This window comes from Stegostoma tigrinum, chromosome 40 (assembly GCF_030684315.1).
Source record: "Stegostoma tigrinum isolate sSteTig4 chromosome 40, sSteTig4.hap1, whole genome shotgun sequence".
NCBI classification, from domain to species: Eukaryota; Metazoa; Chordata; class Chondrichthyes; order Orectolobiformes; family Stegostomatidae; genus Stegostoma; species Stegostoma tigrinum.
In genome coordinates, this window is record NC_081393.1 from 5,507,867 (window position 1) to 5,535,748 (window position 27,882).

The 27,882-nt window shown below is 47.1% G+C and overlaps 1 protein-coding gene across 2 annotated transcripts; it reads right to left on the bottom strand.

The window, feature by feature from the left end:
- Nucleotides 1-289: 289 nt before the first annotated feature.
- On the bottom strand, nt 290-19,209 carry LOC125448042 (mitoferrin-1-like). 2 transcript variants are annotated; one of them, XM_059641081.1, is made up of 4 exons: nt 18,970-19,209; nt 7,908-8,136; nt 4,611-4,667; nt 290-3,655 (listed from the first exon to the last, which is right to left on the bottom strand). In XM_059641081.1, exons 1-4 carry the CDS (start codon nt 19,180-19,182, stop codon nt 3,129-3,131), a joined length of 1,026 nt encoding a protein of 341 aa, XP_059497064.1. In that variant the 5' UTR covers nt 19,183-19,209; the 3' UTR covers nt 290-3,128. The 2 variants fall into 2 exon arrangements, with proteins under 2 accessions (XP_059497064.1, XP_048378938.1); XM_048522981.2 differs by lacking the exon at nt 18,970-19,209 and adding an exon at nt 8,223-8,313.
- Between the last annotated feature and the right edge of the window lie 8,673 nt (nt 19,210-27,882).

Consider the following 27,882-nt stretch of genomic DNA (forward strand, 5'->3'; position numbering starts at 1 on the left):
CTGAGATAACGTACTTACTTTCAGTATTAAAACCTTGACTTCAGTTTATAGCATTTTTATTGACTCAACTTGTGTGGTGCAGAGCTGAACAGAAGCTCAAAGGTGCCACCATGTGGACACTATCTCAAACAACTGCTTAGCTGTCAGTCAGATTTGTGCTGCACGCTGCATTTGTCCCATCCTTTCCACACTCGCACAACCCACTTGCATCACTCTCACTTCTCTGTGCAAAAAAGTCACAATACCTGTCCAAAACAGAAAGTAGCATTAACAGACCCAGTGCAGGAGACCAGTTTAAAATGATTTTTAATTTAGCATTATAAAAATATACATTCATTCAGCTTTGAAGAATCTTTGGAACTTCTTGCAGGCATCGACTGCCACACGTCAATATAATGGTAATTCTCCAACAAAACATTCATGTTCCTACTCTTCACAACGGAAAACTAAAAAATACATATCCTTTGAATAACAGTGCGTCTGAAGAATACAGCAGCAGTTGAGAGGTCAAGTCCGAATGATATCCAATGCAAGTACCAGTTGGGAAGCCACAAGAAACATTTGCATGTGCGTATTCAAGTGTCCTTCTCAGAAGCTGGTCAACCAGATTGCAGTGAGAACTTTAACCTGACCAAGTTACCTGCCTCTTGCTGCACTTTGCCTGGGACCTGACATTCTTGCAGGAAAGGCATTTGTACAGTCAAGCTGGCAAAATCCTATGTGTGTTCATAAAAATCAATCCCATGCACTCCAGACACAAACCCCTTTGCCAGTCACTATTCCAATCAGCGGTGGCCCTGCCAGGGATTATGCCCGGCAGCCAACAGGGCAGCTGCTTCAAGAATCCAAGGCCAGAAGCTTCATGGACACAGCAGGCCAAGCAGCATCTCAAGATGCTGCTTGGCCTGCTGTGTTCATCCAGCCTCACATTTTATTATCTTGGAATCTCCAGCATCTGCAGTTCCCATTATCTCTATCCCAGAAGCTTCATTCTTCCTTTGCAAGGGGCATGCTGTCCTCTCATATGACATTTCCCTGAGATTGGGGTGGGGCACAGAACACACACCTTAAGGCAACGCACTCAACTCTGCTTTCTCACCGCCCCATATCCCGGGGACAATGAAGATAGGAGTGTGTGTGTGTGTGCATGTACGTGCATGTGAGTGTCCAATTTTCCCAACAGCCTTCAACACCCATTTCAAAATTATTTAAATCCTTGGGAACTTTTCAAGACAAACTCTGTGTTGCAAGAGACAACCCAAGGGGAAACACTGTCTCAGCTAAAGGTCTAAATGCCATCAGAGTTCTCATGACTGACGTAAAAGGAAATTTCAGAAATGTAGCTAAGAAACAGGGAATCTTATGCCTAAAAAGACTGAAAACAGACATCAAGAAGGGGCAATGAAGAGCAGACAGGCATGAGAGCAAGGGAGTCAGAAAAGGTCAGAATAAAAGTAAAAACTAACCACTGAAGATTATATTCCCGGACATTAATTTAACACTCAAAATTATATCAAACCAGAAGACCTCACCATCCATGGGGAAAATTTGGAAGTGACAAACTCGATCAATACGACGTTCAGTTTTACAAAAATATTTCATGTGACGAGAGTTGTTGGCAAGGCCAGTATTTATTGCCTATCCCAAAATGCCCTTAAACTGAGTGGCCTGCCGGCCCATTTCAGAGGCAAGTTTAGGCTCCAGCATCTTGCCATGGTGTCTGCAGTCACATGCAGCTCAGGACAGATTTCCTTCCCAAAAGGACATTACTGAACCAGATGGGTTTTTCCGACAATTATTTATAGCCATCAAGGTAACGATGACTAAGCCTGGCTTTTAAGTTCTGTGTAAAGTGGATTTAGGTTGCACCAGCTGCCACAGTGGGAACTGAACCCGTGTCTCCAGGACATTTGTAACATTATCACTGCAACTGTCTCTCTCTGTGCTCCCCTCCCACCCCTGTCAATCACAATAAAAAATCCCTCAGGCCCTTTACATGTTTCTTCCCCATCCCCTACCCACCTTCATTTAAAAATAAAACAAAGCATGCTGAGAATGATACTTGGTTTCTTCTCGATACATGCATTTAAAAACCAAAACTCGGCAAAAATCTCTCCTTCAAGTTATCTATTTCTTTCTATATCAATCATACACACTTGTTTACTACAAATTACCTTGTCTTTTTCAACAGACAGAGAGCAGACTCCTCGATAACCGGAGATATAATCATGAGTACTCAACTCATTTTTCCTTTTTCCTAGTGCTGACACACTCTCGTGCCTTTTTTGATAATGTTCACAGACAAGGCACTTGCTAATATTGTTTTCACACCTTACCCTTCCCACCACACCCACATCCCACCCCATCATCTCATTCCCCCAAATCTTGACTGTAGTTTTCAGAGAAGGATCAATTAAGTCCCAGTACACCCCACTCACCCAACTGCACAGTCAATGATTCAGCAGAAATCTAACCAGCTCCCTCTCCCTATCTACAGAAGTCCTCAGCCAGGACCTCACAAGCTGCAGGGTCATTTGGAGGGTCGACAGAAAGGCTGAATCATTTCAGCCTGCAGTGGAAGATCTGTCTTTGGGAACAGAGCTTCCCTCAATGAGCTGCTGGTGTTTTAATTCAGGGAAGGGGGAAAAAAAAAAGAGTCTGATTTTGTTTCCCACAAGCCTAGCAAGTCTCTACAAGGTGCCATGCAGACTAAGAGCTTTTGAAGACAAGGAATTCCCCTAGATTCTGAAACCATCCAGCTCGAGCTGCCCTGCTTTGAGAGAAGGTTTATTCAAATAGTCAGCGAGCACTACAACACAGAAAAGAAGGGTTCCAGGAAGAGACCATTGTCAACAGTTTTCTGTTTCCCTGACACTTAGACATTGGCTTTGAGCTCTGATCGGAGCTGAAACCGACCTCTTTCATGTCGTTAGCTCTTTGACATTAGCCTGTGAAAGACATGGGGAAGGATCTGACAGAGATTGGAAGCATGTAGCAGTTTAGATGCATGACTGATGGCATCCAGCAGACAATCCTGAGACTGTTGGGAACTTTCTCTTGGAAAAATCATGGGAGCATCTCACACAACACCACCCATCTGGAGGCTGACGGGAGGGAGCGGGCTGCTCTCAAGATGAGGCTGGCAGGTCCGGAGACTGCTGCTTTGTTATAAAGTACTTGAAGAATTCATAGACTGACCAACAAATGGCAGTGGAGGGCATTTGGTAGATGACACGTGCCTGCGCACCCCTGAAGTAGGCAGGCAACCCACCAATCTGGTAAACCGTCCTACAGGCATTGAGCATGCCCGAGAGGCGCTGACGTTTGGTCTTCAGCATTCCCAGCTTCAGATTTTCCTGCGTGTTCAGAAGGGTCTTGCAGACATCAAGTGGAGTTGTGGCTGCAGCTGCTGCCGCCCCTGCCAGCGCCCCTGATAGCATGTGAGACAAGGGGTTATAGAGCCTGCAAGGATTCAGCTGCTCCTGCATGAACTCGTAGGTCATGAAGTGGATGGCTTGGAAGGGCACATTCATGGTCAGCTGCGTTGTGTAGCTCCGGTAAAACGCGCTGATCCCTTCTGTTTTGTGCACAACCCGGATACAGTGCAGAACCCCTCTGTATGGAGAATTGAACATCTGCATTCGTTGTTTGACAGCTGTGTGGGCAGGGGAAGGAGGAAAACAGAGTGTGGGTGAACACGGTCAGATTTCAACACCCTCAAAGCTGTCGACAAATACTGCTTGGAGAATTATAGAAGACCTTCCTACATTTCCACGCCCCCCCCCCACCAACCTCCCAATTCTGTGTTGCCTTCTCAGTACTCCAAGTGCAGCTCAAAACTTGGCAACCCTGTTGGTACTCCAAACCACATCAGTTGGCAAAAAGTGTACCTGGTGCCAAGCATGAAAATGGAGAACAGGCAGTGCTTGGCAGCTCCCCCCACCCATATCAATAGCTAAACCTGTCCAGCAGCTCTTGCTGTTGGAATGGAAGCTCCCCTGTCAAACCCACCAAATTCTCACAGGTAAAGTGGAGCCATGGTTGTTGGTAGGCCAAGGCTAGAACTGGGATGACAAGCTTCCTATTCACTGTTGTTACGCCGCAGATCCAGGATCCCGTTCTACAGGACTAGTGTCCCATCCTGCCAGCCCTAGTTCCCTCACTCAAACCACACAGCCCTGCACATTTAATGCCCCTCAAATCCCGACCAAATTCCTTTCAGAATCTCTGCTTTCACCACCTCATGGCTATCACATGTAAATTAAAACCATATGTAGGTTTTTCTTTGAAATGAACAATTGGAACATTTATCGCTGACGAAGTACTGGTGAGTGGTAAGCAGCCAGGTTCAAATTGATCCTTCCTTAAGGTATATCATGTGCTCAGGTGTGTTCAGTCCCTGTCCACAAGTGACTGGGTGTATTATGATGTGCACAGCTTCAGACTTTCAACCCATCAGGCTCCACTGGAGCTCCTCCATTGTCTTTGTGCAGAAAAAGTAGGGAGACTCCACTCCTCTCACAGATATTGCACATCATCAAGTCCTTGTTGACTGCGAAAGCAAACAGACCCAGCCCTCCCACGCAGTAACCCTGTCAGAGTGGCATTACCTTCAGCCGGAGTCATCACCGCATCGTGGATCAAGGTCGCTGTACCTCCTGCTATACCTATGGGGCAAAATAAAAGGGACGTGAGTAAGTCTGAATCTCTCATCTCAGTCATAGACTCTTAGACGAAAGACCACACAGGACTTGTGCTTGCTCTTCAACACAACATTCAGGGTCAATTATCTCACTCCCAGTATCTGTGAAGGCATCACGTTCACAGGCACCAAGAAGCTGCCAACGGCACATGCTGGTCTTTATCGGCCCAGCACCTTCTACAAGCCTTCAGACAAAAACAGATATCCACAATACCTCACGGCTAGACTGGTCCTGGCTTCAGAAACAGGTACAGAGAAAGAGAGATAGAGTCTCGCAGCACCTACCCACACTCCCAACAGTGGTTCAAAGCAGGGGCCGCGTCACCGCCTCGCCTTATTATCAAAGGCATGGAGAGAGTGAGAAAGTTAGGAGAAATGGAAACAACACTGACACAAAAGAAAATAGACTGGAAAAGAAAAAAAAGTGCAAAAAATGAAAGGCAGAGTGCAAAGACAAGACCAGAATGAAAAAGAGACGTCTATTTTGCCTCTGAACATATTCTGTACTGTGATCATGCACTGAGGGTTTGCTTCACTGGAATTGTGAACCCCACCGAGCTATGGCTGATCACTCAATGAAAATACTCAAGATCAAGATCACGAGATTTTGGGAACTTTACCAACGGGGTGTGTGTGAGAGAAAAATCGGTCCCGATTTCATGCCATCATAGGACATACTGAGGGGGCAAAACAGCCCCTCTCAAATTTTTGATAACAAAGTTTGGAGCTAGATGAACACAGCAGGCCAAGCAGCATCTCAGGAGCACAAAAGCTGACGTTTCAGGCCTAGACCCTTCATCATCCTCTGATGAAGGGTCTAGGCCCGAAATGTCAGCTTTTGTGCTCCAGAGTTGCTGCTTGGCCTGCTGTGTTCATCCAGCTCCAAACTTCATTATCTTGGATTCTCCAGCATCTGCAGTTCCCAAGATCCCCTTTCAAATTTTTGTTGTCAATACATGATGGATTCAGTACACTCAACAGCAGCCAATGCAAGGAAGAAGTCAGATAATACATTTCTCAATAGGTCTAAAAATTGTCCAATGTCTCAATCAGTAACTCTCTTAACAACAATTAACAGCAGACAGAAAGTAAGCATCCACCCAAGATGAATGCCATCCCGTGAACTGATTCACTCCAAGTCACTCCAACAGGGAAGCAGCATCAAATTGATGCACTTGCAGGTGGGTTTCCTAAGCATTCGAGACAATGTATTCTTCACCAAACATCACTACCTGGTCATTCCGACATGGCAGTTTGGGAAAGCTTCCTGTGCACAAAGTCCCTGTTGCATTTCACACAGTACTTAATTGGCTGGGAGAACATCCTAAAGCGGTGAATGGCACCCCAGTAATATAGACTTTTTTTCTTGTTCATTGATCAGGAATGACATTACAGCACAGGAGGCGGCCATTCGGCCCATCATCCTCATTCCAAGGCTCACAAGGATTTTCCAGCTGCTTGCTCCCTAGGCTGCTGTTTGCCCAAAACTATATAAATCTTGCCTTCTCAACTGTCCTTCCATGTCCACTCTCAGAATGACTTCTGAATTTGCTTCCAATGTCTGAAGATCCCATTGTGTGACTGCTCCATAGTACCTTGCAGGGGAAGACTATGGACCATGCTTCAGATCACTGGACTCATAACCCAGAGACCCAGGATACTGCACTGGGACACGGCCTCAAGTCTCATCATTGTAGCTAGTCCAATTCAATTTCCATGAAAGATTCTGCAACCAAAGCTAGTTTCAGTAATGGGGACCATGCTAGTCACCATTTCACCAAGGTCTGTCAAGCATCAATCAGCACCGTTGATTCCTAACCAAAAGGTGATTTCCAAAGGCCAGTTCAAATTCTTAAAGATCCATCAATAGACTTGTACATACATACTGTGGATATGTTTGCCTGTTCATACAACCACAACAGCCCCAAGATATATTGCTTGATGTGGGACATTGCAATAGTAACTACAATTGAGGAACATCAATCATTGACCAGATTCAACAGTAATCAACAGGGATATGGACAGAGTTTGGAGAATGGCATGGAGTGGAGACGATCAGCCATGATTTGGAATTGCAGAGGACATCTGATGGGCTGTATGGCCTCTTCCTGCTCCTACGTCAGTGACTGAACATGTTCAGAGATTGTGGGAACTGCAATGATAAGTCAGCACCTTCCCTACTTTCTCCACCAATCTGGGAATTCCATGTTCACAGTGAAATTCAAAATCAGTCACCAGTACATACTTCAATTGAGCAAACACATTCATGCCATTAGACAAACTACAGCCCTTTCACCTTCCAGTCAGCCCCAAAATAAAAACTCCTAATCCCTCAAAATAAGACGAACCATGGCACAAAAAAAAACAGGAATACCATCATTCCTGAATATTTTGTTCTTATTATTCACGTGAAGAATGTACTGAACCAAACTGGTGCAATTTGCTAAGTTCAGTGGTGAAGGGTGTACACAGACTCACTGCTGCGGGCTTTATGTCAGCCCACAGATTTCTAGTCAAAAGCTGTACATTGGCACACCAAGGAGCATGACGCATTAGCTAACTTACTGACAGCTTCTGTCCGATAACGGACAGCCCAGAAAGATTTCCAGGCTCAGGTCCGAATTCAAAGGGGAACATCCCCAAACGAAGAGGCCCTTTCATTTCCCAGGCAAGTGGATCTGCCGTCTAGCAATGAAAACTGTCCCAACAGTGAAGCACTTACTCACATGCCAGTTGGAACGCACAACCCCCGTGGATTGTGCCTCATCACTTTTGAGCGATGGTGATGGGTCTCACACTCACTGTTGACACACCCCACTCATTTGGCAGTACCTAGATCCACACCTTGCATATCTAGCAAGGAAGAGGTATCTGCATCGACACTCAGTCCACACAGTCTGCCGGGCACAGACATTTGGATATTATTCACTTGCTATGTTCTCAATACACCGAAAGGTTGAAGATTTTTTTTTTTACCAATTGGTGCACTGACATCAGAACCTACCAACAAAATCAAAGCTAAAGCCTTGGCCCACTCAACAGAAAGAACTGAAGAGCCACATGGGTACTTTGCCCAACAGACATGCATACAACACACAATGACTATAGAAAAGCTTACACTCGCTGGCTGATTAAGTACAAGAGGCGAGCCAGGGTTGCAGCAGAATGTTAAGAACAGAATTCACGGGACTTAATTGTCAAATACCGTTTGCTAAGTGACTATTGCCACCCTGGCCGATGGCATCACTTAATGTCCTTTTCATTTTCTCGTAGCTGGAAAAGTACATAGCGTGAGCAGGTCCTGCACCAAATACCATCGCGTTCAGTCCTCGCAAAGGTCTCCAATAACCTTCTGTGTGCATAATCTTCAGCAGACCATCGAAGACATTCTTGTATTGTGCCTTCGGGTCAGGCAGTAAACTCTGCATGCGTGTCTGCAGAAGGGAAAAGAAACCAATGAGAACGTGGACTCCCGCATGTAACCCCCAGCGAGAAAAAAAATTTCTAATGTGCCTCTCACAATCTCAGGACACAGCAAAGCAAATCACTTGTTTATTTTTGTCGGAAACATGGCAGGAACTTTTCCGTACAGCAGGCTCCTATGAACAACAATGACCAGATGAACTGGGTAATTAGGTTTGAAAGACAAACATGGACTGGGTGATGGGAAGGCAGCCCTTATTATTCTCTTTTAAAGTGCAAATGTGGGATCTTTGATATGAGCTCAAGCCAACACACGAACAGCTACAGCTCATGGTCTTATCAAGAGTATCCAAACAAGAACTGCACACTCTCACCCACCGATTTGCTGAATACCATTCCGAGACCCCACTTCAGCATGGTGATAAAGACAAGCCAACGCCCACAGACTGCTCACCAAATAAAACGGGCCTTCACTTATCACCCAGTCCCAGGGACCAATGGGCAAGTGGTGCAAGGCGTTCCACGCTTTCTAAACTGCAAGGTCAGTGAGCTATACATCTGGAGATAACTGATGAAGAGAAGGACACAAAAAAGCCATTTCAATCAGCAGCTGAGAATCACTCCTGCAGTCCAACTGATCAAACATTCACAAAACACAATGCTGACGGGGATACAAGTCAATTCAGACAGAAAATGAGGCATGTAAACAGGCCACAACCTGTTAAGGCCCATGTTTTTAACCACACTCCCATTTCCCACTTTGCCCCATCTCCTCCATGTGCTGAACCAGCTTTGCCTCAAGTCATAGAGCTGTACAACTTGTCCAGGCTGACCAGATATCCTGAATTAATCTAGTCCCGCTTGCCAGCTTGTAAGCCCATATCCCTCTTAACCCTTCCTTTCGCGTATCCATCCAGGTGTCTTTGAAATCTTGTACTAGCCTCCATCACTTCTTACACAAAACCACCCTTAGATCCTTTTTAAATCTTTCCCCTCTTACCTTAAACCTTTGCCCTTTGGTTCCAGATTGGCTAGTCACCCAATCCATGCCCCTCAAAATTTTATAAACCTCTACACGGTCACACCTCAGTGTCCAATGCTCCAGAGCAAATAGCCCCAGCCTGTTCAGTCTCTTCCCTACAGCTCACTCTCTCCAACTCTGGCAAGATCCTTGTAAATCTTTTCTGAACCCTTTCAAGTTTTACAACATCCTTCCTATAGCTAGGAACCCAGAACAGCATGCAGCATTCCAAAACTGGCTGAACCAACATCTTGTACAGCCGCAACAGGATCTCCCAACTCCTATGCTCAATACACTGATCAATAAAGGCAAGCACACGAAATGCATTCTTCACTATCCTATCTAGCTTGGAACTCCACTTTCAAGGAACTGTGAATCTGCACTGCAAGGTCTCTTTGCTCAGCAACACTCTCCAGAACCTTACCATTAAGTGTACAAGCCCTGACCTGATTTGCCTTTCCAAAAATGCAGCACCTTACACTCATAAATTGAAGTCCATGTGCCACTCCTCGGCCCATTTGAGCAAGGTCCCACAGTACTCTAAAGTAACCTTCTTTACTGTCCACTACACCACCAACTTTGGAGTCACCTGCAAAATTACTCACCATACCTACATTCACATCCAAATCATTTATATTAATGATGATAAGCAAAGGACGCAGCACCGATCCTTGTGGCACACCACTGGTTACAGTCTGAAAAGCAACCCTCCACCACCACCCTCTGTCTTCTACCTTCGAGCCAATTCTGTATCCAAATGGCTGGTTCTCCTTGTATTCCATGTGGCCTCACCTTGCTAACCAGTCCATCATGAGGAACCTTTCTGAACATCACATCCACCGCTTGGCCTTCATCAACCTTCTTTGTTAGTTCTTCAAAACACTCAAGCATGAGACATGATTCCCACACACAAAGCCATGCTGACTAGCCCTAATCAGTCCTTGCCTTTCCAAATACACATAAATCCTGTCTGTCAGGATTGCCTCCAACAACTTGCCCACCACCGATGTCCGACTCACCGGTCTATAGTTCCCTGGCTTTCCCTTACCACCTTTCTTAAACAGTGGCACATTAACCAACCCCATCTTCCAGCACCCCGTCTGTGGCTCTCGATGACGCAAATGTCTTAGTAAGGGGCCTGACAATCATTTCCCTAGCTTCCCACCAAGTTCCAGAGTACACGTGATCAGGTCCCGGGGATTTATCTACCTTTGTGCATTCTAAGCCGTCCAGCACCACCACCTCGTATAATGGACATTTCACTATTGACTTCCCCAAGTTCTGTATCTGCCATACCCTTCTCCACAGTAAACACGGATGCAAATTACTGATTTAGTATCTCCCCGGCTCCTGCGGTTACACACATAGGCGACCTTGCTGTTCTTTAGGGGGCCCTATTCTCTCCCCAGGTGCTGTTTTGTGCTTAATCTATTTGTGGAATCCTTTTGGATTTGCCAAAGCATTCTCTTTTTGTTCTCTTGATTTCCCTCTTAAGTATACTTCCACAACTTTTACACTCATCTGGGAATTCAGTCGATCCCTGCTACTTATACCTGACACATTCTTCCTTCCTTTTCTTGACCAAAACCTCCATTAATCATCCAGAATTCCCTTAACCCATCAGCCTTGCTCTTCATCCAGACAGGAAGGTACTGTCTCTGAACTGTTATCTCATTTTTGAAGGCTTCCCATTTTCTAGGCACCCCCATTCAACTTTTCAAAGTTCTTGCCTAATACCATCAAAACTGGCCTTCCTCCAATTTGGAACTGTAATTTTTAGATCCGGTTTATCCTTTTCCGTCAATTATTGGCCTCAACCACTTCCTGTGACATCAAGTCTCACATCAACACAGCAGAGAAACAACTCTCACCCAAATTCCCGATTAGAATCTGTGATGACTATTAAATGTATTCATAACTGCCAGTCTGAATTTTACACAGAGGTCGACATTGCCATTTCAGAAGAACATCACTCAGCCTTCTCTATGGAAGAGAAAAACAAAGAAACTGGATCATGGTCCAAATGGCCTTCAGAAGCAGAGGACACAGATATACAAGACTTCAAGGAAGATCTTGACAAATCGTTTGTCTTCTCTCAGTAAGAATATGTTGACATTGGACAACTGCCCTCAAATCCTTCACAGGATATGATTCCTCCTTGGACCTGCTGCAGAATTGTTCCTCAGATGCATTGCCATAAGTAGCCAGCAACTCTTGTTATGAATAGGCAGCAACCATGATGCTGGAAGTCAAATTTGACAGGCTCATAAATGTTTCCATCAATCGCAATCACAATGAGGTGAGAAACAACTTGCAGCTTGCAATCTTTTCCAAGACATGCAGGACAGTGCCACGCAATAGCGAGCAAGAGATAGAGCGCGTGACCCACCGTGCCACAGAGCACAAGCGAGCAGGACACAGAAAGAGAGAGAGAGGGGTGCAGACAGAGAGAGACACATAGAAAACGAGAGGGAGAGAGACAGATAGAGAGAGAGAGAGAGAGAGAGAGAGAGAGAGAGAGAGAGAGAGAGAGAGAGAGAGAGAGAGAGAGAGGTGTAGAGAAAGAATTGCAGAAAGACAGAGAGAGAGACAGCGAGATAAAAAAACGAGAGACAGAAGCAGAAAGACAGACACAGGCAGACAGCCCAAATCCTGAGATACACAGACACAGTAGAACAGGGTGAGGTCTATTGGAAAACAGGACCTATTTGCTTAAGGCCTCTCTCAAGCTGACGATATTTGTACAAAATCAATCCTGTTATATCCTCCATTCACCTGCAGGATTTTGGGCAAGTCAGCATCAAGAAGTCCCAGAAAATCAGTGATCAAATGTATCTTGAGGCAACTGACCCCATCTTGGACTCAGCTTTCCTGGTCAGTGTCCTGCTGTCTGTTAAATTACATCAAGTCTGCTATTACACCTGCCACCTCAATGCTCACTAACCTAAGCCTGGTCCAGGTTGAGAAGCTCACACTTTGGCCATCTGATTAGAACCTTGCCTGACCTCAAGCTCTCTCCTACAGTACTCCAAGATCTTGGCAATCCCACTGAAAAGCACATGTTTTACTCTACTTGACTAATGACAAGAGTCTCACTAGCTTGTTGAAAACCAAGGTTTTGGTCTCCTCTCTCAAAATCCGCTTCTGCTGCGTGGTTTCAAATTTCATCCATTGATGCTTCAATGTGCACAGAGACGTTTTACTAACTCAAATGGCAGTGTACAAGCACAAGATGTAATTATGTTGTCAAAGACAAGAAACCAAATAACACCTGTTACAGTGTCCAGTTCGCTAAGTTTGATCCCGCTCACTTTACATTCCTCAAAAACATGCCATTTGCACTCTTGCAACTTCCAGCATTCCTCCTTTAGCCAGTGTTTTACTGCTGGCTGTTCCATCTGACAATTCTGACAAACTTTCTATTCAGAACCCAAACAGTCAACACAGATTAAGTTAAGATCTATTACTGGTACTACAATCCAGACGGTGGAGGAACAGAAAGAAAACGCAATTGGATTTATTGTGAACTCTGAACCCTGTACTATTTAAGATTCAAACACTGGGTATTTCCTGATTAGTGCATTCTTACATCATGAGCAAACATCTTAATTAAACTAAGATCAGGATATTTTCATCATTGTTTTGCAATCTCAGCCTCCAGATTAAAAGACAAGAGACAGACACGCACTGAAATCTGCGCAATCACTCTCGGAAGGCATGGTGCCAATTTGATCTAGCCTCACTTTCTTAGAGTACTTGTTGTTGGTTGGAACTGGAGCGCATTAACACAGACCCAGCGTCTGATTGGACACCTGGCCGAGTCCGCACATAGCCAAACTGCCAAAGACATAGCAGATGCATTCTGAATGGAGGGTCCCCATTCAACTTTTGCCTTAATGTGAACTGTGGGTCTTCCTTCTTTAAATCAGAAAGCAGTGGATTTCAGAGCAATTCCATTGTCCTGAACGCAATAATATTGCCTGATACCAAATGTATCCTCAAGGGAATGCCACAATACCCAAGATATCAGGGTCAGGGCAATGACCCACCCTCTCCCTCAAGTTGATGTGAAAGATCACCCAGCACTTTTTTTCCAAAGATGATCAGGAAAGCCCTCCCCAGTTACCTGCCTGATATTTATCACTCAGCCAACACCACTGAAATCAAATTACCTGGTTAGCATCACCGAACTGCCCATTAAATACAGCTTGCTTTACATTTCCTTATCTGGCGACTACATTTCAGAAGTACTTCATCATCTCTGAAGCACTCTGTAGTATCCTATAGGTGCGAAATCTTGCTCTACTCTCTGGGGTAGAACTGGAACAGGTGATCCAGAGTATCAAGTTCTAAAAAACCCAGTTAAGTTTTGGATTTCCATTCTCAGTTCAAAGTTGGCGAGCAACCGTGTTAGGACCCAAATCATGCTGTCTACACTTCCGTTAACCACAACTAACTTTACCTCAAGGCAGCAAACATTGTTTCTGAATGTCATCATAACTGATCACTGAATTACAACAAATCCAACCTATTCATCTTTAGAGTTCAGAACACCCTGGAAATAGTCAGGAAGGTGAGAGGAGGAGAGCTGAGGCACATCACAAAACTGTCAATACATTCAAGCCAACAATAAGACTCCGGACTGAGAGCAGAGGGACCAAGTACTTGAAATCAGATACAGGAAGATTGATTGGCACTTCTTCAGGATTAAATTCACAGTCATTCACTGACTGTGTCATACAGCACTTCATGAGCCATCACTCCAGCCTTCACCAGCAGTGTGAGCTCCCAAGACTAAACACAGCAAACAACAATAAGATTGGATATTACTGTAGAAGGGAGATTTGCCACTGAATCCTTTCATCTTCAGGACAAGTCCAAGGAATGCCAAGTTTCAGAAAGAAATGAAAAGTTTCACCTGTACACCTTTTTGTCCCCCCACCCGGAGCAAGACTGAAGGTCTGCACTACTAAGATACCAACTGAATTGCAATGAAAAACCAAAACAAACAGTGGGTCAGGATATTCTTCCACACAAGGAGGGCCATGTAAAATTAACTGAACTGTAAAAGGCAGTAGGCAGACAACAATGCAAAATGGCTGGCTTTAGAACACACTGATAAGATTTGAAAACTAACAAACAATCTGCATTTATGTAACATCCCTAGCTGACTGCCATGTGCTCCATGGAAGAATAAAACAATTTCACAGCAAACCACAGCCAACAGTGAGTTGAAGACAGGTAACCAAAAGCTTGGTCAGAGTCAAAGAGGAGAGTGCAGTGCAATGGAGGGCATTCTCAGGCTCAGACTCTCACCACCTGAAGACCTGGCCACGAATGACACAGTAATGAAAACTAGCAATTAGGCCAAAATTGGAGGAGTGCAGATACTTTGGACGGATGTGGAGACGAAGAAATTACAGAGTTTGGGAAAAATCTGAAAACAAGGATGAGAAGTATAAAACTGAAACAGTACATAGCAACTGAAAAAGTGAACACATACAAGCGTAACTATCTCCCTTCTTTGTTCGTTCCTTAACATTTAACCTAAAGACAAATCACTCCTGCCTCAAATGAAAAACAGAAGGCAGCCATACTGGCAGTCTCATCACAATTAGAATTGTTATTAAGTTTGTTTGGGCGAGGCCAGCTCTATAATCAGATCTTTAATGTTTAAACTGGTGTACAATCCTTACAGAACTCAAAACTGGATCTTTTCTGTAAGCAGGTGACAATCAAGATCGTTGAGCAGGCAATTTCGCTTTTTTAGTAAAAATATTTTGTTTTATAATAAGGAGGCCAGTCCCTTGAGAAAGTGACAGCACACCACCATCTCAAAGTGCTGCAGTCCTCAGTCCTCCTGTTAGGGAGAGAGTTCCATGATTTTGACCTAGCGCCAGTCTAAAACAGCGCGTGGCTTGAAAGAGGACATGGAAGGTCGTGTTTCTGTGTATCTGCTATCATTGTCCTTCTTTGTAAAAGAGGCTGCAGGTCTGGAAGGTGCTGTCAAATGAACCCTGGTAAATCCTCAGGCACAGGTTCCACAATGACATGAAAAAAATCAGAATGAAATTTACAGAAACATTCCTGCAGACTGGCAGTCAGGAAATTTAAACAAGATTAAAATTACTTGCATTTTGTGTGCAAATCAATCAAACGTAACAATGTTTGACAATGTATGACAATCAAACATACTCATTGACTGTCAAGCAACATCCGTGACACACAGAAACCCAAAAAAAGGAAAGACGTTGTCGCAAACACCCAAGTTGACTTGTACTGTGGGGCTTAAGGAGTTAAAAAACAAGGGGTCATATCTTCATTAAAATCCAGGTGTATTTGTAGTTTATCCCTCCACATAAATGTCTCACACCATTAGACTTTGACAAGCTGTTCCTGACAAATGGACTAATACTTAGCCACAGAGTTACACTTCAGAGCAGATTTTTTTTTTAATAAATCAACTTGTTAACATGTTACAAGACACCTCTCCAGCAAGTGGAACTTGAACTCAGGTGCATCTTTCTCAGCATCGTATTAGGCATGCATTTGCCTTCCACGGCATCACCCTCGGCAAAGATGCACAGTGCCCTCGCAATTTGTGCCAATTTTATCCAAGAATGCTGGAGAACGTCAGTCAACCCACTGAGTATGCCCAGATCCTTGCAAAGACCAAACCAGTCCCTTTCTGCATTGAGCTCTGTGGTGACAAAGGGCATTATCTGCTGACGACTTTATACAGCATCGAATGCTCTGCCTCTACACACTACAAAACACAGCTGAAGGAGGCCCAGTACAACAAATGACAAAGCACTGCTCCGACAGGGTACTAATAACAGATACAGTCCTAAGTCATTGTGAACACACGCCAATACCTAGGTTCGCAAATGCCCACAGTTATGAAGCAGAACGTGTATGTTATAAACAGGAGTATCGTACCTCTTCCCCCGAGTGTAGTTCCAGTGCCACTTAATGTTGAGAACATACTGGCCATTTTGGATTACAACGTGTACTTAACCTACAGAGGGCATCCCGTGAAAGGTAGGCGCAGTATGTTAACAGCCCCATGGCTGATGATAGACAGCATTGTACCCTCAGCCACTGTATTCAGGGACAGAGCCTACTAACTTACTATCACTGAGTCAACAGAGAACATGATTGAATAATCACAGTAGATTTTATGCACACCATCCCTTGATGTTCACAAGCAGACTGCACCAAGGATGAATGATACAATGCCTCTTGATAACAATTACAAACAGAAGAACCAGGACAAGAATAGCCATTTAGTCCCTTGAGTCTGCTCTGCCATTTGATACAATCATGGCTGAACTCCTCTCAGCCTGAACTCGACCCATCTGCCCATTTCTCATAACTCTTTAACCTGTTAGAAATGAAATCTGTCTCTCCTCCTTATGGTTGTTCAGTGTCCCAGCACCCAGCACACTCCGAGGTGCTGAATTCCACCAATTCGTGAGCATTTGAAGCAAGTAATGACTTCCCACATGCAGTTTAAACCTGTTACCTCTATTTCTAAAAATATGAGCCACAAAGGGAAACCTCCACACTATGTCGACTTTTCAACCCCCTTTAGTATCTTGTATATGTCAATTTGATCTGCTCTCATTCATCCCAACTTTAGCAAAGATGTGCCTCAATTGGTTAACCTCTCTTCACAAGACAAACCTCTCACCTCTGGAATCAATCTTGAGAGTCTCTGTACTAACTCCAATGCAACTACATCCCCGGTCAAAGGGGAAAACTTAAAAAATCAAAATAATGCTTCAGAAACAGTTCAGTAACACACACTACTCCAGGGCATTCACACACATACAGGGTCAGTTTCAGATATGGGGGTGGCGGGGGGGGGGGGGGGTTTGCAGAGGCAGGAAGAGATCCAGGGCAAATCTACAGGAAGATCTGGACCTACAGGCAGATTCAGATATGGGGCTAATACTGAAGCACGCACAGATACAGATGTAGATCCCAGTCGGGGGGGGGGGGGGGGGGGGAGAATACAGGCAGATAAAGTTACACTAACAGACACTGATCTGAGGCAAGAGACATGGGCAGATATGTATGTGGGGAGGCAGATACAGTTATAGATAAAGTCCTCAATTCAGGAGCAGACAGATCCAAGACAGCAGATAAAAATCAAGGACAAATTTGAGGAGGGAGATAACATTGGCTGACACTCCAGGAGGAAAGACACAGGGAAGGACACATTCAGGTAGGATTGAGGTAGACACATTTTCTGAAGAAGGGTCCACAACCAAAAATCAGCTTTCCTGCTCCTCTGATGCTGCATGGCCTGCTGTGTTCATCCAGCTCTACATCTTGTTATCTCAGTTAGGGTAGATATAGTTTCAGGAATAAACACAGCTCCAGGGGAAGATATAGATCCAAGAAGAGAGATACAAGCATATACACAGGCAGATGCGACTCCTTCACTTTGGGGTTATGGTTAGACAAAAGGGTCTATTCTGCGCCATATGACTATGACTCAATAACCGTAACAGACACTTACATGATTAAACACAAATCCATGTACAGGCTACAGGTCAGACAGATTGAAGAACAAACAGATCTGTTCTGACGGGGACGGTGGGGAGCCGAAGACAGACACAAGACCAAATACAAAGGATGGGAGGACAGATATGGGGGTAGAGACACAGACTGAGATATGGGAATCAATACATAAAACATGGGGAGGCATATACAGATTGAGAGTACAGGCAGATGCAGACAACACTACAAGATCAGATACATACTGGGAATGAACAGACACCTTACGAAGAGAGGAAAGGGGCCCATAGTCACGATAATCTTAGCAGACCATTAAGCTGTTCTATCATAGGAGACAGAAACGACTGCTGGTGATTGAGAGGGCCACTCCTTTGTGGTAAATTCAGCCGGTGAAGGGATTTGAACCCGGGCTTTTGGCATCACACTGCTTTGCAAACCAACTGTCCAGCAAACTGAGCTAAACCTGGGCAGACCAGGAAGGAGGGGGGGAACGGGGAGTAGATGCAGGACAGAAAGGCGGCGGGGGGAGGGGTACACACGGGGCAGATACTGACATGGAGGGGGGGGGTACACGCAGGGCAGATACTGACATGGAGGGGGGGTACACGCAGGGCAGATACTGACATGGAGGGGGGGGTACACGCAGGGCAGATACAGACCTGGAGAGAGGGGGGGTACACGCAGGGCAGATACAGACTTGGGGTGGGGGTGTACACGCAGGGCAGATACAGACCTGGAGGGGGGGGGGATGTACACGCAGGGCAGATACAGACCTGGAGGGAGGGGGGTGTACACGCAGGGCACATACAGACCTGGAGGGAGGGGGGGGATGTACACGCAGGGCACATACAGACCTGGAGGGAGGGGGGGGGATGTACACGCAGGGCACATACAGACCTGGAGGGAGGGGGGGGATGTACACGCAGGGCACATACAGACCTGGAGGGAGGGGGGGGATGTACACGCAGGGCAGATACAGACCTGGAGGGGGGGGGTGTACACGCAGGGCAGATACAGACCTGGAGGGGGGGGGGTGTACACGCAGGGCAGATACAGACCTGAAGGGGGGGGGTGTACACGCAGGGCAGATACAGACCTGAAGGGGGGGGGGGTGTACACGCAGGGCAGATACAGACCTGGAGGGGGGGGGGATGTACACGCAGGGCAGATACAGACCTGGAGGGGGGGGGTGTACACGCAGGGCAGATACAGACCTGGAGGGGGGGGGGGGGGGCCGGCCGTGGGGCATACACAGGCCGGGAGGGCAGATGCAGAGCCGCAAGTCCCTGTCACTCACCTTGACCGAGTCAATGGGGAACATGATGGAGTGCTCCATGATCCCGGCCAGCGAGCCGGCCATCATGTGGGTGCTGACCGACACGGTAGCGGGCAGGCTCTCGTACACATCTTCGGGGTCCAGCAGCGGCCCGGGCCCCGGGGGTCCGCACGACGCCGCCTCGTCAATCCTCGAGGAGAGAGCAGGCTGAGCCCGGACACAACCGACTTCCATGTCTGCGTGGGAGGGGGGGGGGGGTAAGGCGGGGGGGGGAGAGGACTCGGGGAAAGAAGCGGCAGGACAGCACAGCCCGGGAGCAGCTCCACGATCACTCCGCGAAACCACCCCGCCCCCCCCCCCGGTAATCACTCCCCCCCCCCACCGGGATCTCCCCGGTTTATAGCCTTCCCCCCCCCCACCCCCCAGAAACCTCCCTCAAAGGTGCCCTCCCCCCGGTCAGCACCGATGTGACAGACGCCCCACCCACTTCACGGCAGAGGGGTGGGCTTTGACCGACGGGGACCGTCAGCCAATCGGCGCCCGAGACATCGGAGACAGACGGCGAGATAGACCAATAGCGATGTTGTGGAGGCGGGCCCCCGACACTAAGCACCGCCCCCTTCCCCCTCTTATAACGGTCGCGCCCGGTCCGGCCAACCGTCGCCGCTCAGGCGTTACGGGGAGGGGCGTGTGGGGTGGGTAGGCGGGGATAGGACTTTGAAAGGCGGGGCCACGTGGGGTGAGGGGCGGTGTCTTGAGCAGGCGGGGGCGCGCCTCGGTGCTGAGGGCGGCGCTTGGGCGACGGGGTGCGTCCGACGGCGCTGCGTGGGCGGGGGAAAGAGGCGGGGACACGTGCGGCGAGAAGGCGTGGTCTTCTGCGGTCGCCGGCGGTTGGAGGGGCGGGAGCTTGAGCGTGGCGCACGTCACAATGGCAAGGGGGCGGGGGAGCGTGGGAGATTGCCCGTCACCGATTGGCTGGCAGGACAATCAATAATCCGCCACGGAGGCCCAATGGGCGTGAAGGTCCCGCCTTACCTTGGCTGATTGTTGCATTTCACGGTGACTCGGCTGTTTCAAGCTGCAGGCGGGGGCTGGGTGCTAAGTGCTAAGTGATCTTGTACATTGCAGATACCACCCCAGCAAAGCAAAGCACGGGGCCCTGATGTTCTGCAGCAAACACTAGTTACACAGAACTACCAGCAGTCATGCGAAGACATGGGGGGGTAGAACAAGAGTTATTATTGGCACACACCTTCAGAAGTTGAGTTAAAAGTTCTGTTGAATGCTGAAGAAGGGGCAACGTCTCTGAGGAGGTGTCTGGTACTGGCCCTACCTCTCTGAGCTTGGTAGGCGCCTGTGTTCTTAAGTTCTGCCTGCTGCAGGTGTGACACAGCCTCTCCGAATAGGTTGGTTGGACAAGACCTTCTGAAGAAGGGTCCCTGGACTCACGTAAACAGAGTTTTGTCTATCTCCACAGATGCTGGTAGAACTGCTGAGTTTCTCCAGCAATTGCTGTTCATTGTGCCTTTCACATCTCCGGGGTGCACTTTTTGTTTTGGCCCGGGGGATGAATGCTGCGCTTCAACATCTTACGCAACGCAGCTTGTTGCCGTGTTATGGAGGGCAACTAGGGATAATTTGGGACCATATCTTCTGTTTCACCCTGCAACACCCTTTTCCGATTAATGAATAAACAAATTCTCCAACAGTAGTAAGGGACTCCAGTCTTTAACACTTTCTCCGCAGGTGTTGCCAGACTGGCTGAGTTTCTCCAGTAATGCTGTGTTTGTGTCAGATGTCCTGTATCCGAAGTGGTTCGCTTTTTATTTTGAAAAAAAATTCGACCCCCCCACAACCATTTCATTGCCTAGGTGAAATTCCCCTTCCAGTCCTTCGCCTTTTGGCCCATCGCACACTTCTGAATGGGATCTTGAAAACTGCCCCTTTAGTTCAGCATCTGAAGAAATGGAGGAAGAGGCATTAGGCCTCTGTTCGCTTTTCATGGATAACAATAACACTGCCTCACTAACAAAAAACACAGCTCACAAGGTGTGTAACGCTGAAGCCAGATCAGCTTCCTGGGTGTTGGCCCTAACCCCATGACTACATCTCCCGCCCCACACAAACTGGCGAGCACTGATAAACAAGAAACTTAATGCCCAGGAACAGAAACACAAAGTGCCCATGTCAGGAAGGGTTAGAAACCACTCGGAGTGACGAAAACAGTGTGAAAATGCAACGTTCGGGAACTCAACTGTCCAACCTCGTGGCTATTCGTGTCCCCTGGTTTCGGATCGCTGCGAGCAATGGCAGTCATTTGCTGGATACGGGGTGGTGGAGAAGTTTCTGAGGAAGAGTCATCGGGCCCGAAACATGAACTCTGTTTTCTCCTTCACTGATGCTGCCAGGCCTGCTGGGCTTTTCCAGCAACTTTGTTCTTGTTCCTGATTTACAGCGTCCGCAATTCTTTTCGTTTTTATTTACCCACCCTCATCTTGATGGTCACCTTTGTGCATGGCTACGTCAAGGTCTGTGTAGACCCTCATGAAGCAAACACCAAGGGCTTAGTCTGGTTCTTGCGCTTGTCGGGCTGTGCTTGTCCCTCGCTCACTGGGTGTTCTCCTGGTGATGGAAACATTGAAGAAATTTTGCTTTGCACATGGCATCCTTTTGCTGAGTGGCTGCACATGCAAACAGACCCTGGATGATGTGGGGGAGAAAATCAGTGCTGTTGCCATGCAGTAGTAATGGATGAGGGGAAAATCTAAGCTGGCTGGCCAAAGCCAGTGTACAGTGCACACATAAATAAAGGATGTCTTGGTGATGGGATACCAGCTTCTGTGCAGTTACTTCAGGTTCCAAGGGAATTTGGCAACTTGGTTCCCCAACCGGATGAGTGGCAAGAATAGTTGAGAGGTGTTTCAAAAGAAAAGTAGGACTGTCAATACCTGTCCCCAGTGTTGCAAAGGATGGGCCTGGCCTCATGGCCACGACATGCTCCAAGTCACTGGACCGTTCCATACCACCTGTCCTTCGCGGAGAATCTTGCAAAGAAAAACACCTCTGACCTCAAGTTCGTCAGGAAGTGGTCAGCGCGTAGTGTCCTTAAGGCCCTGAGGGAAAAGGAGAGGCTGGATCCTATCACATGATTCCCCGAGCAGACTGCCAAAGTAATTCGGCAGAATGCCTCATCACCAGAACTTTCCCACAAGCACCCAGCCCTCACTTGGCTGGTGGTGCGAAGGGAGATCCTGTGAGATCCTTTATGTATGCCCAGTCTGTCTGTGCCACCGCTCGCTGCCCTCAAAGCGGCTGCTGGGGGGACTGAGACTTCCAAATACCTCCTTCTCGGAATGTGCCTTTGCAAAGGATGCCTGGACAGAAACACAGCGGTTTTGGTCGAAGTTCGTCAACGCAGCTCCATAACACAGGCCTCTGTTCCCCAGGACACACGCCGAGACAAACATCAGCTGTGCCTGGAGGACCATCAGCTCAGTGAGAGACTCTCTTTGGTCTCCCTGAAACGTGTTGCTTTCCCAGTGTAAGCAGCTCACCTCGGCAGAGCGTTGCAGACTGGCACATTCCAAGGTCCGTGACTATGTGTTGAGGGACACACTAAAGCCTGGGGAAGCTGCCGCCAGGGTGCAGTGGAGCAAAGACCATTCTCTGGGTTCTGTCAAAGTACAACAAGGGTCCATTCAGTTCAGAGACCTTGTTTCCTCCAAACGAATGCAAATAATTTCCCACAGAAATAGAAAACTCCCTTGTTTGGCAACTGCAGGGAAGCTCTGACAAATGTCAAATTCCAATGTGTTTTGTTTATTTTCTGCAAAGAACTGTTTTAGGACTTTCTGCTTGTGTTTAGAGATAATTTTTATGAATAAAGAATTTTTTAGATTAAAAATGTCATTTGCTTTCTGAAAAAAAAGTTCTCAAATATCTGGACAACCTCCTCCAACCTTATCTCTGCCTATGTCAGCTCTTTGGTCCCCAGTCGTTCCAGAGTACTGAGTTGCTGCTGATCTGGCCAGAACACATGGTCAATTTTCACTTTTTGCTGACAAAGCATTTAGCTGCCTGCCTGGACCCAGCAGTGTGGACTTCCTTCAGTAAAACTGCCTGCCTTTCTCTTCCTCTGACATGCAGCATCAGCCTGCTTGTTTGATACAGCTAGATAACAAAGTTTAGAGCTGGATGAACGCAGCAGGCCAAGCAGCATTAGAGGAGCAAGAAGGCTGACATTTTGGGCCTAGACCCTTCTTCAGAAATGCGGGGTGGGGTGGGGCTAAGGGGGTTCTGAAATAAATAGGGTCAGAGGGGGAGACGGATAGGAGATGGGTAGACGAGAAGATTGGTGGAGGGTCTGGGCACTCGCCCTGTCAGCAGCCTGATATCTCATTTTCACTGATAATACCCAGGCCACTTGGCCCATCACGTGCTTACTGGCTTTCTGATCATGTTCACAAGGTGCCATTATCTCCTGTCTTTTCCCTGTCACTCCACTCGCTGTTATTCCTCCCCCCACACAATGGCCCAACTTCATTGCAGAATGCCTCGATTCGATCCGTCTGCACCAGAGAGTGCATTCCAGGCACAAGTCAAACTTTGTCAGAACTGAGCGAGGGAACAAATGTACTTGAAGTGTCCACCATGATCCAACACTCATTGCTCGAAATGTGTCCACTCAGAAGAGACACAGGCTACAAGCAGAATGCGGACGTAGCCACATCTGCTTCAAGCTGCCTTTCAAACCATCTCCTGAGTGGAGCACACCGAGAAACAACTAGTTGAAAATAACAAAGTGTAGAGCTGGATAAACACAGCAGGCCAAGCAGCATCTTAGGAACACTTGGCCTGCTGTGTTCATCCAGCTCTAAACTTTGTTATCTCGGATTCTCCAGCATCTGCAGCTCCCATTATCTTTGATCAGTTGAAGATGTAGTGTCTAAACTCTAGAAGGGGGCGGATGGGTCCGTCTGATGGGTGGTGGTCTGCTCCTGGGGTTCAGCCACTGCTGTTGGTTCCCCACCCCCTTTCTGTGACACTGGCAGGAACTGACTGTTCAGACAGTCTGCACAAACTCTGCTCAGCAGGCTGCAAAGTCATGCAAATAAGTTCCAGAAAGAGCCGGCAAGGGGGAAATCCCAGGGCCCACAGCTGTGGGAAAGGAGAACATGAAGTGTCGAGTCTGACCGGGCACAGCCTACTGTTATATTGTCTGCCACACCGTCCAGCACAGTAAAAGGCATTCCTGCAAAAATGGCAAGCACACTTACTGAGTCATACAGCATAGAAACAGACCTTTCGGTTCAACCAGTCCATGCTGAACATAATCCCAAACTAAACCGGTCCCACTTGCCTACATTTGGCCGATATCCAATCTGAGAAGTGTAATTTACAAGGTAGATGAGCTCAGAGCGTTGGTTAGTACTTGGGACTACGACATTATTGCGATTACAGAGCCTTGACTGAAAGAGGGGTGGGACTGGCAGTTGAACATCCCAGGATTTAGATGTTTCAGATGTGGTAGAAAGGAGGTAAAAGGAGTGGGAAGTTGCATTACTGGTAAAGGAGCATCTCACAGCTGTACTGAGGGAGGATACATCAGAGGACTCGTGCAATGAGCCAGTGTGGAAACAGGAAAGATGAAATCACAGTGCTAGGAGAATACGACAGACTTCCCAGTAACCAGAGGGAAATAGAGGAGAGAACAGAGTGACCATTAACAAGCATTAGCTTACTTTCAGTAAGAAGAATCAGAAACTGACTTTGTTTTTCATTGCTAATTCAGGGAAGCAAAAACATAACTTGGAACTTTACAGTGCACTTGAAGCACACACTCTGCTTGCCTTTCTGCTGATGCTGCCAGACCTGCTGAGTTTCTCCAGCACTTACTGTCTTATCAATGACACGTGGGTGTAAGGGTCACACTGACAAATCAGCTCCTTCAAGATGAGGAAATTTAGCCCAATTTCTACTGACAAACTCATCCAAAGTTCTACCATCCAGATCAAAGCTCATACCAAGTCCCATTCACCTCAGTGTGGTCACCTCAGTGTTTGCTGGTCTTGCCTGGTATCCTATCTGGAATTTAAAATTCTCATCCTTCTTTTCAAATCATTCCACGGCCTCCTGATCTCCAAAATCTTCTCCTGCCTCCAAATCCCTCCGAGTTACCCACACTCCTCGAATTCTGGTCTCTTCTGCATCTGGGTTTTTCAGTTTCTCCACTGGGGAGCCACACCTTCAGCTGCTTGAAGATAAAGCTTTGGAATTCCCTCACTGAATGCCTCGATCTTTCGAACTCACTCTCTTCCCAGATGGTCCCTCGGACCTAGCTGTGAGACCAAACTTTTGGTCACCTCTCCAAATGGTCAGATTTGATCGGAGAATGTTTCAGTAATGACCCTTGGGATATTTTACTGCACAAAGTGGCCTACCTTACTCCAACACCATGTAAGTTCCTGGGTGGAGAGGGCTTAGTCGGGGTTAGAGGGTGCGTTGAGTTGGTTTGGTTTGGAGTTTAGAACAATGAATCTTGCGGTAACATACTTAGGGGGCTGAAAAGGGATACTGGAGAAAGGATGTTTCCCCTTTTGGGAGAGCCTAGGACCAGAATGCATCATCTCAGAGTCACCCATTTCAGACACAGATGAGGAGGAATTTCTTATGTTGGAGGTGCATGAATCAGTGGAATTCTTTCCCCCAGAGGGCTGTCACGTCTAGATCACTAACCATATTCAAGGTTGTGAAAGACAGATTTTTGATCAGGAAGGGGGAGCCCAGGGTTATAGCGGAAAGGGCAGGAAAGTGGAGTTGGGGATAATCAGATCAGCCACAACCTCATTGAATGAAACTTAATGGGCTGAATGGCCTACTTGCAGTCCAATGTTGTCTGGGCTTTTGTTGTTGCAGTTTTTGGATGATCTCTCCAGTGCTCCAAGCTGGCTTGAATGGACCATAACTGAAGCACAAGTAACTGAAGAGTGGGAACTCTTGGTCTCTTCCAATCATCTACGGCTGATCGATGAGTAGGAAATAGCCTTAGACACCGAATGCCTGAGGGTCCCTCTTCCACAAAGTTTCTTCTGAAGAAGAGATGACACTTCAGCCAAAGGAAACAGCTGGTTTCAATTGCTCACGCTCCTTGGGTGGGACACAGACTTGCTGCACTGTCCACCTCTTCAAATGGGTGAGAACACAGCACTGGGGCCAAATGACCTCTCCTCCTGCTCTCCCTCACACTATTTCAGAGGGCGCAGGATGTCTTCCTGCCTGTTTAAGGGAGTCTCTCCCCAGTCTGATTGTCAGTTTTCAGGGAAGTCACATAACCTCGTTTCCTCCTTTCTGAGGGATTTTGACAGCACATTCCCATTGGTTCTATATGGCACTTTCCTTCCTCAAACATCAAACAGGATAGCACAGCAACTGTGCAGCACCTACCTAGCCCAGCTACAGCTCCTTCAGACAGAGTCAGAGTGTTTCAACTGTGATTAAGTGCACTTCTGGCCCTGGAAACAGAGTAGCACAATGCTCTCGAGCTAGCTGTTCATGTCATCAGCACATCATTAAGGTTGCTGCAGATTGAATGACTGTTTATTGTTTTGGCCCTGCTCACGGCTCCTGTGACCGAGGGAAGATGTGCTTGGTCCAGCAGGGCTAGTTTGATGTGTGGGATCTCATTGTGCAACGGTTCCTTCGGTGGATCTTGGTGAGACATACACACAAAACAGGAGTGGGCCATTTAGCCCCTCTAATTGCTCCGCCATTCTACAATCATGGCGGGTCATCCAACACAACCCCCGTTCCCACTTTTTCCCCATATCGTTCAATCCCTTTATTTAAAGTTTTCGGGAAGACTCGAAGCTCGGGTTGTGGATGAGGTTGTAGACATGCTCGCTGAGCCAGTGGGTTTGGTTGCAAATGTTTCGTTGGGTTACCGTTGGGTAACATTGTCAGTGCTCCTCCAGTGAGGCATCGGTGTTCTGTCCTGCTTGTTATTTATAGGCCTCGGTTTGCCAGGGTGGTTGGTATCACTTCCGGTTCTGTTTCTCAGTGGTTTGTACACAGGGTCTAATTCAGTGTGTTTGTTGATGGAGTTCCGGTTGGAATACCAGGTCTTCACGAATTCCCTGGCGTGTCTCTGTTTGGCTCATGTGATTGTAGATGTGTTGTCCCAGTCAAATTCCTGTTCCTCCTTGTCCATGCGTAGTGAGACAAGTGAGAATTGGTCATGTCTCTTGATGTTTAGTGTTCATGCATCTGTATTGTCAGCTTTTATCCAGCTTGGCCTATGTAATGTTTCTAACAGTCCTTGCATGGTATTTTGTATATTACCCCAGTTTTGCTGGTTATGGGATCCTTTGTGGTCATCAGTGTACACTTTACTCAGTGAGCAAACTGCTGAGAAGCAGAACCGGAAGTGATACCAACCACCCCAGCTAACCTTGACATCTCAACACACGCGGGACAGAACACTGACACTTTGACAGAGGCGCACTGACGATGTTACCCAAAAAGCTTGCATCCAAACCCACAGGCTCGATGAGCATGTCTGCGGACCCTTTATTTCTAAGAATTATATCTGACTCCTTCGCGAAAACATTCAGTGTTTTGAGCTCAGCTGCGACAGAGAATTCTGCAGGCTCCCCCACACTCCCGGAGAAGACATTCCTCCTCCTCTCAGTCCTATATATATAACCTCCCCTTGTATCCTTAGATTGTGACCCTTACTTCTGTACTCCCTGGTCATCGGAAACATTCTTCCTGTGTTTAACCCTGTAAAATCCTGATCGAATTTGAAAGGTCTGCCTGAGTACCCCCCCGGCACTTCTCAACTCCAGTGAATTTAGCGCCAATTGATTCAGTTTCTCTGTGTAACGATCTGGCAGAAACACACACACTTCTCCCGGCCAGTAAACTCATGGCAGCTTC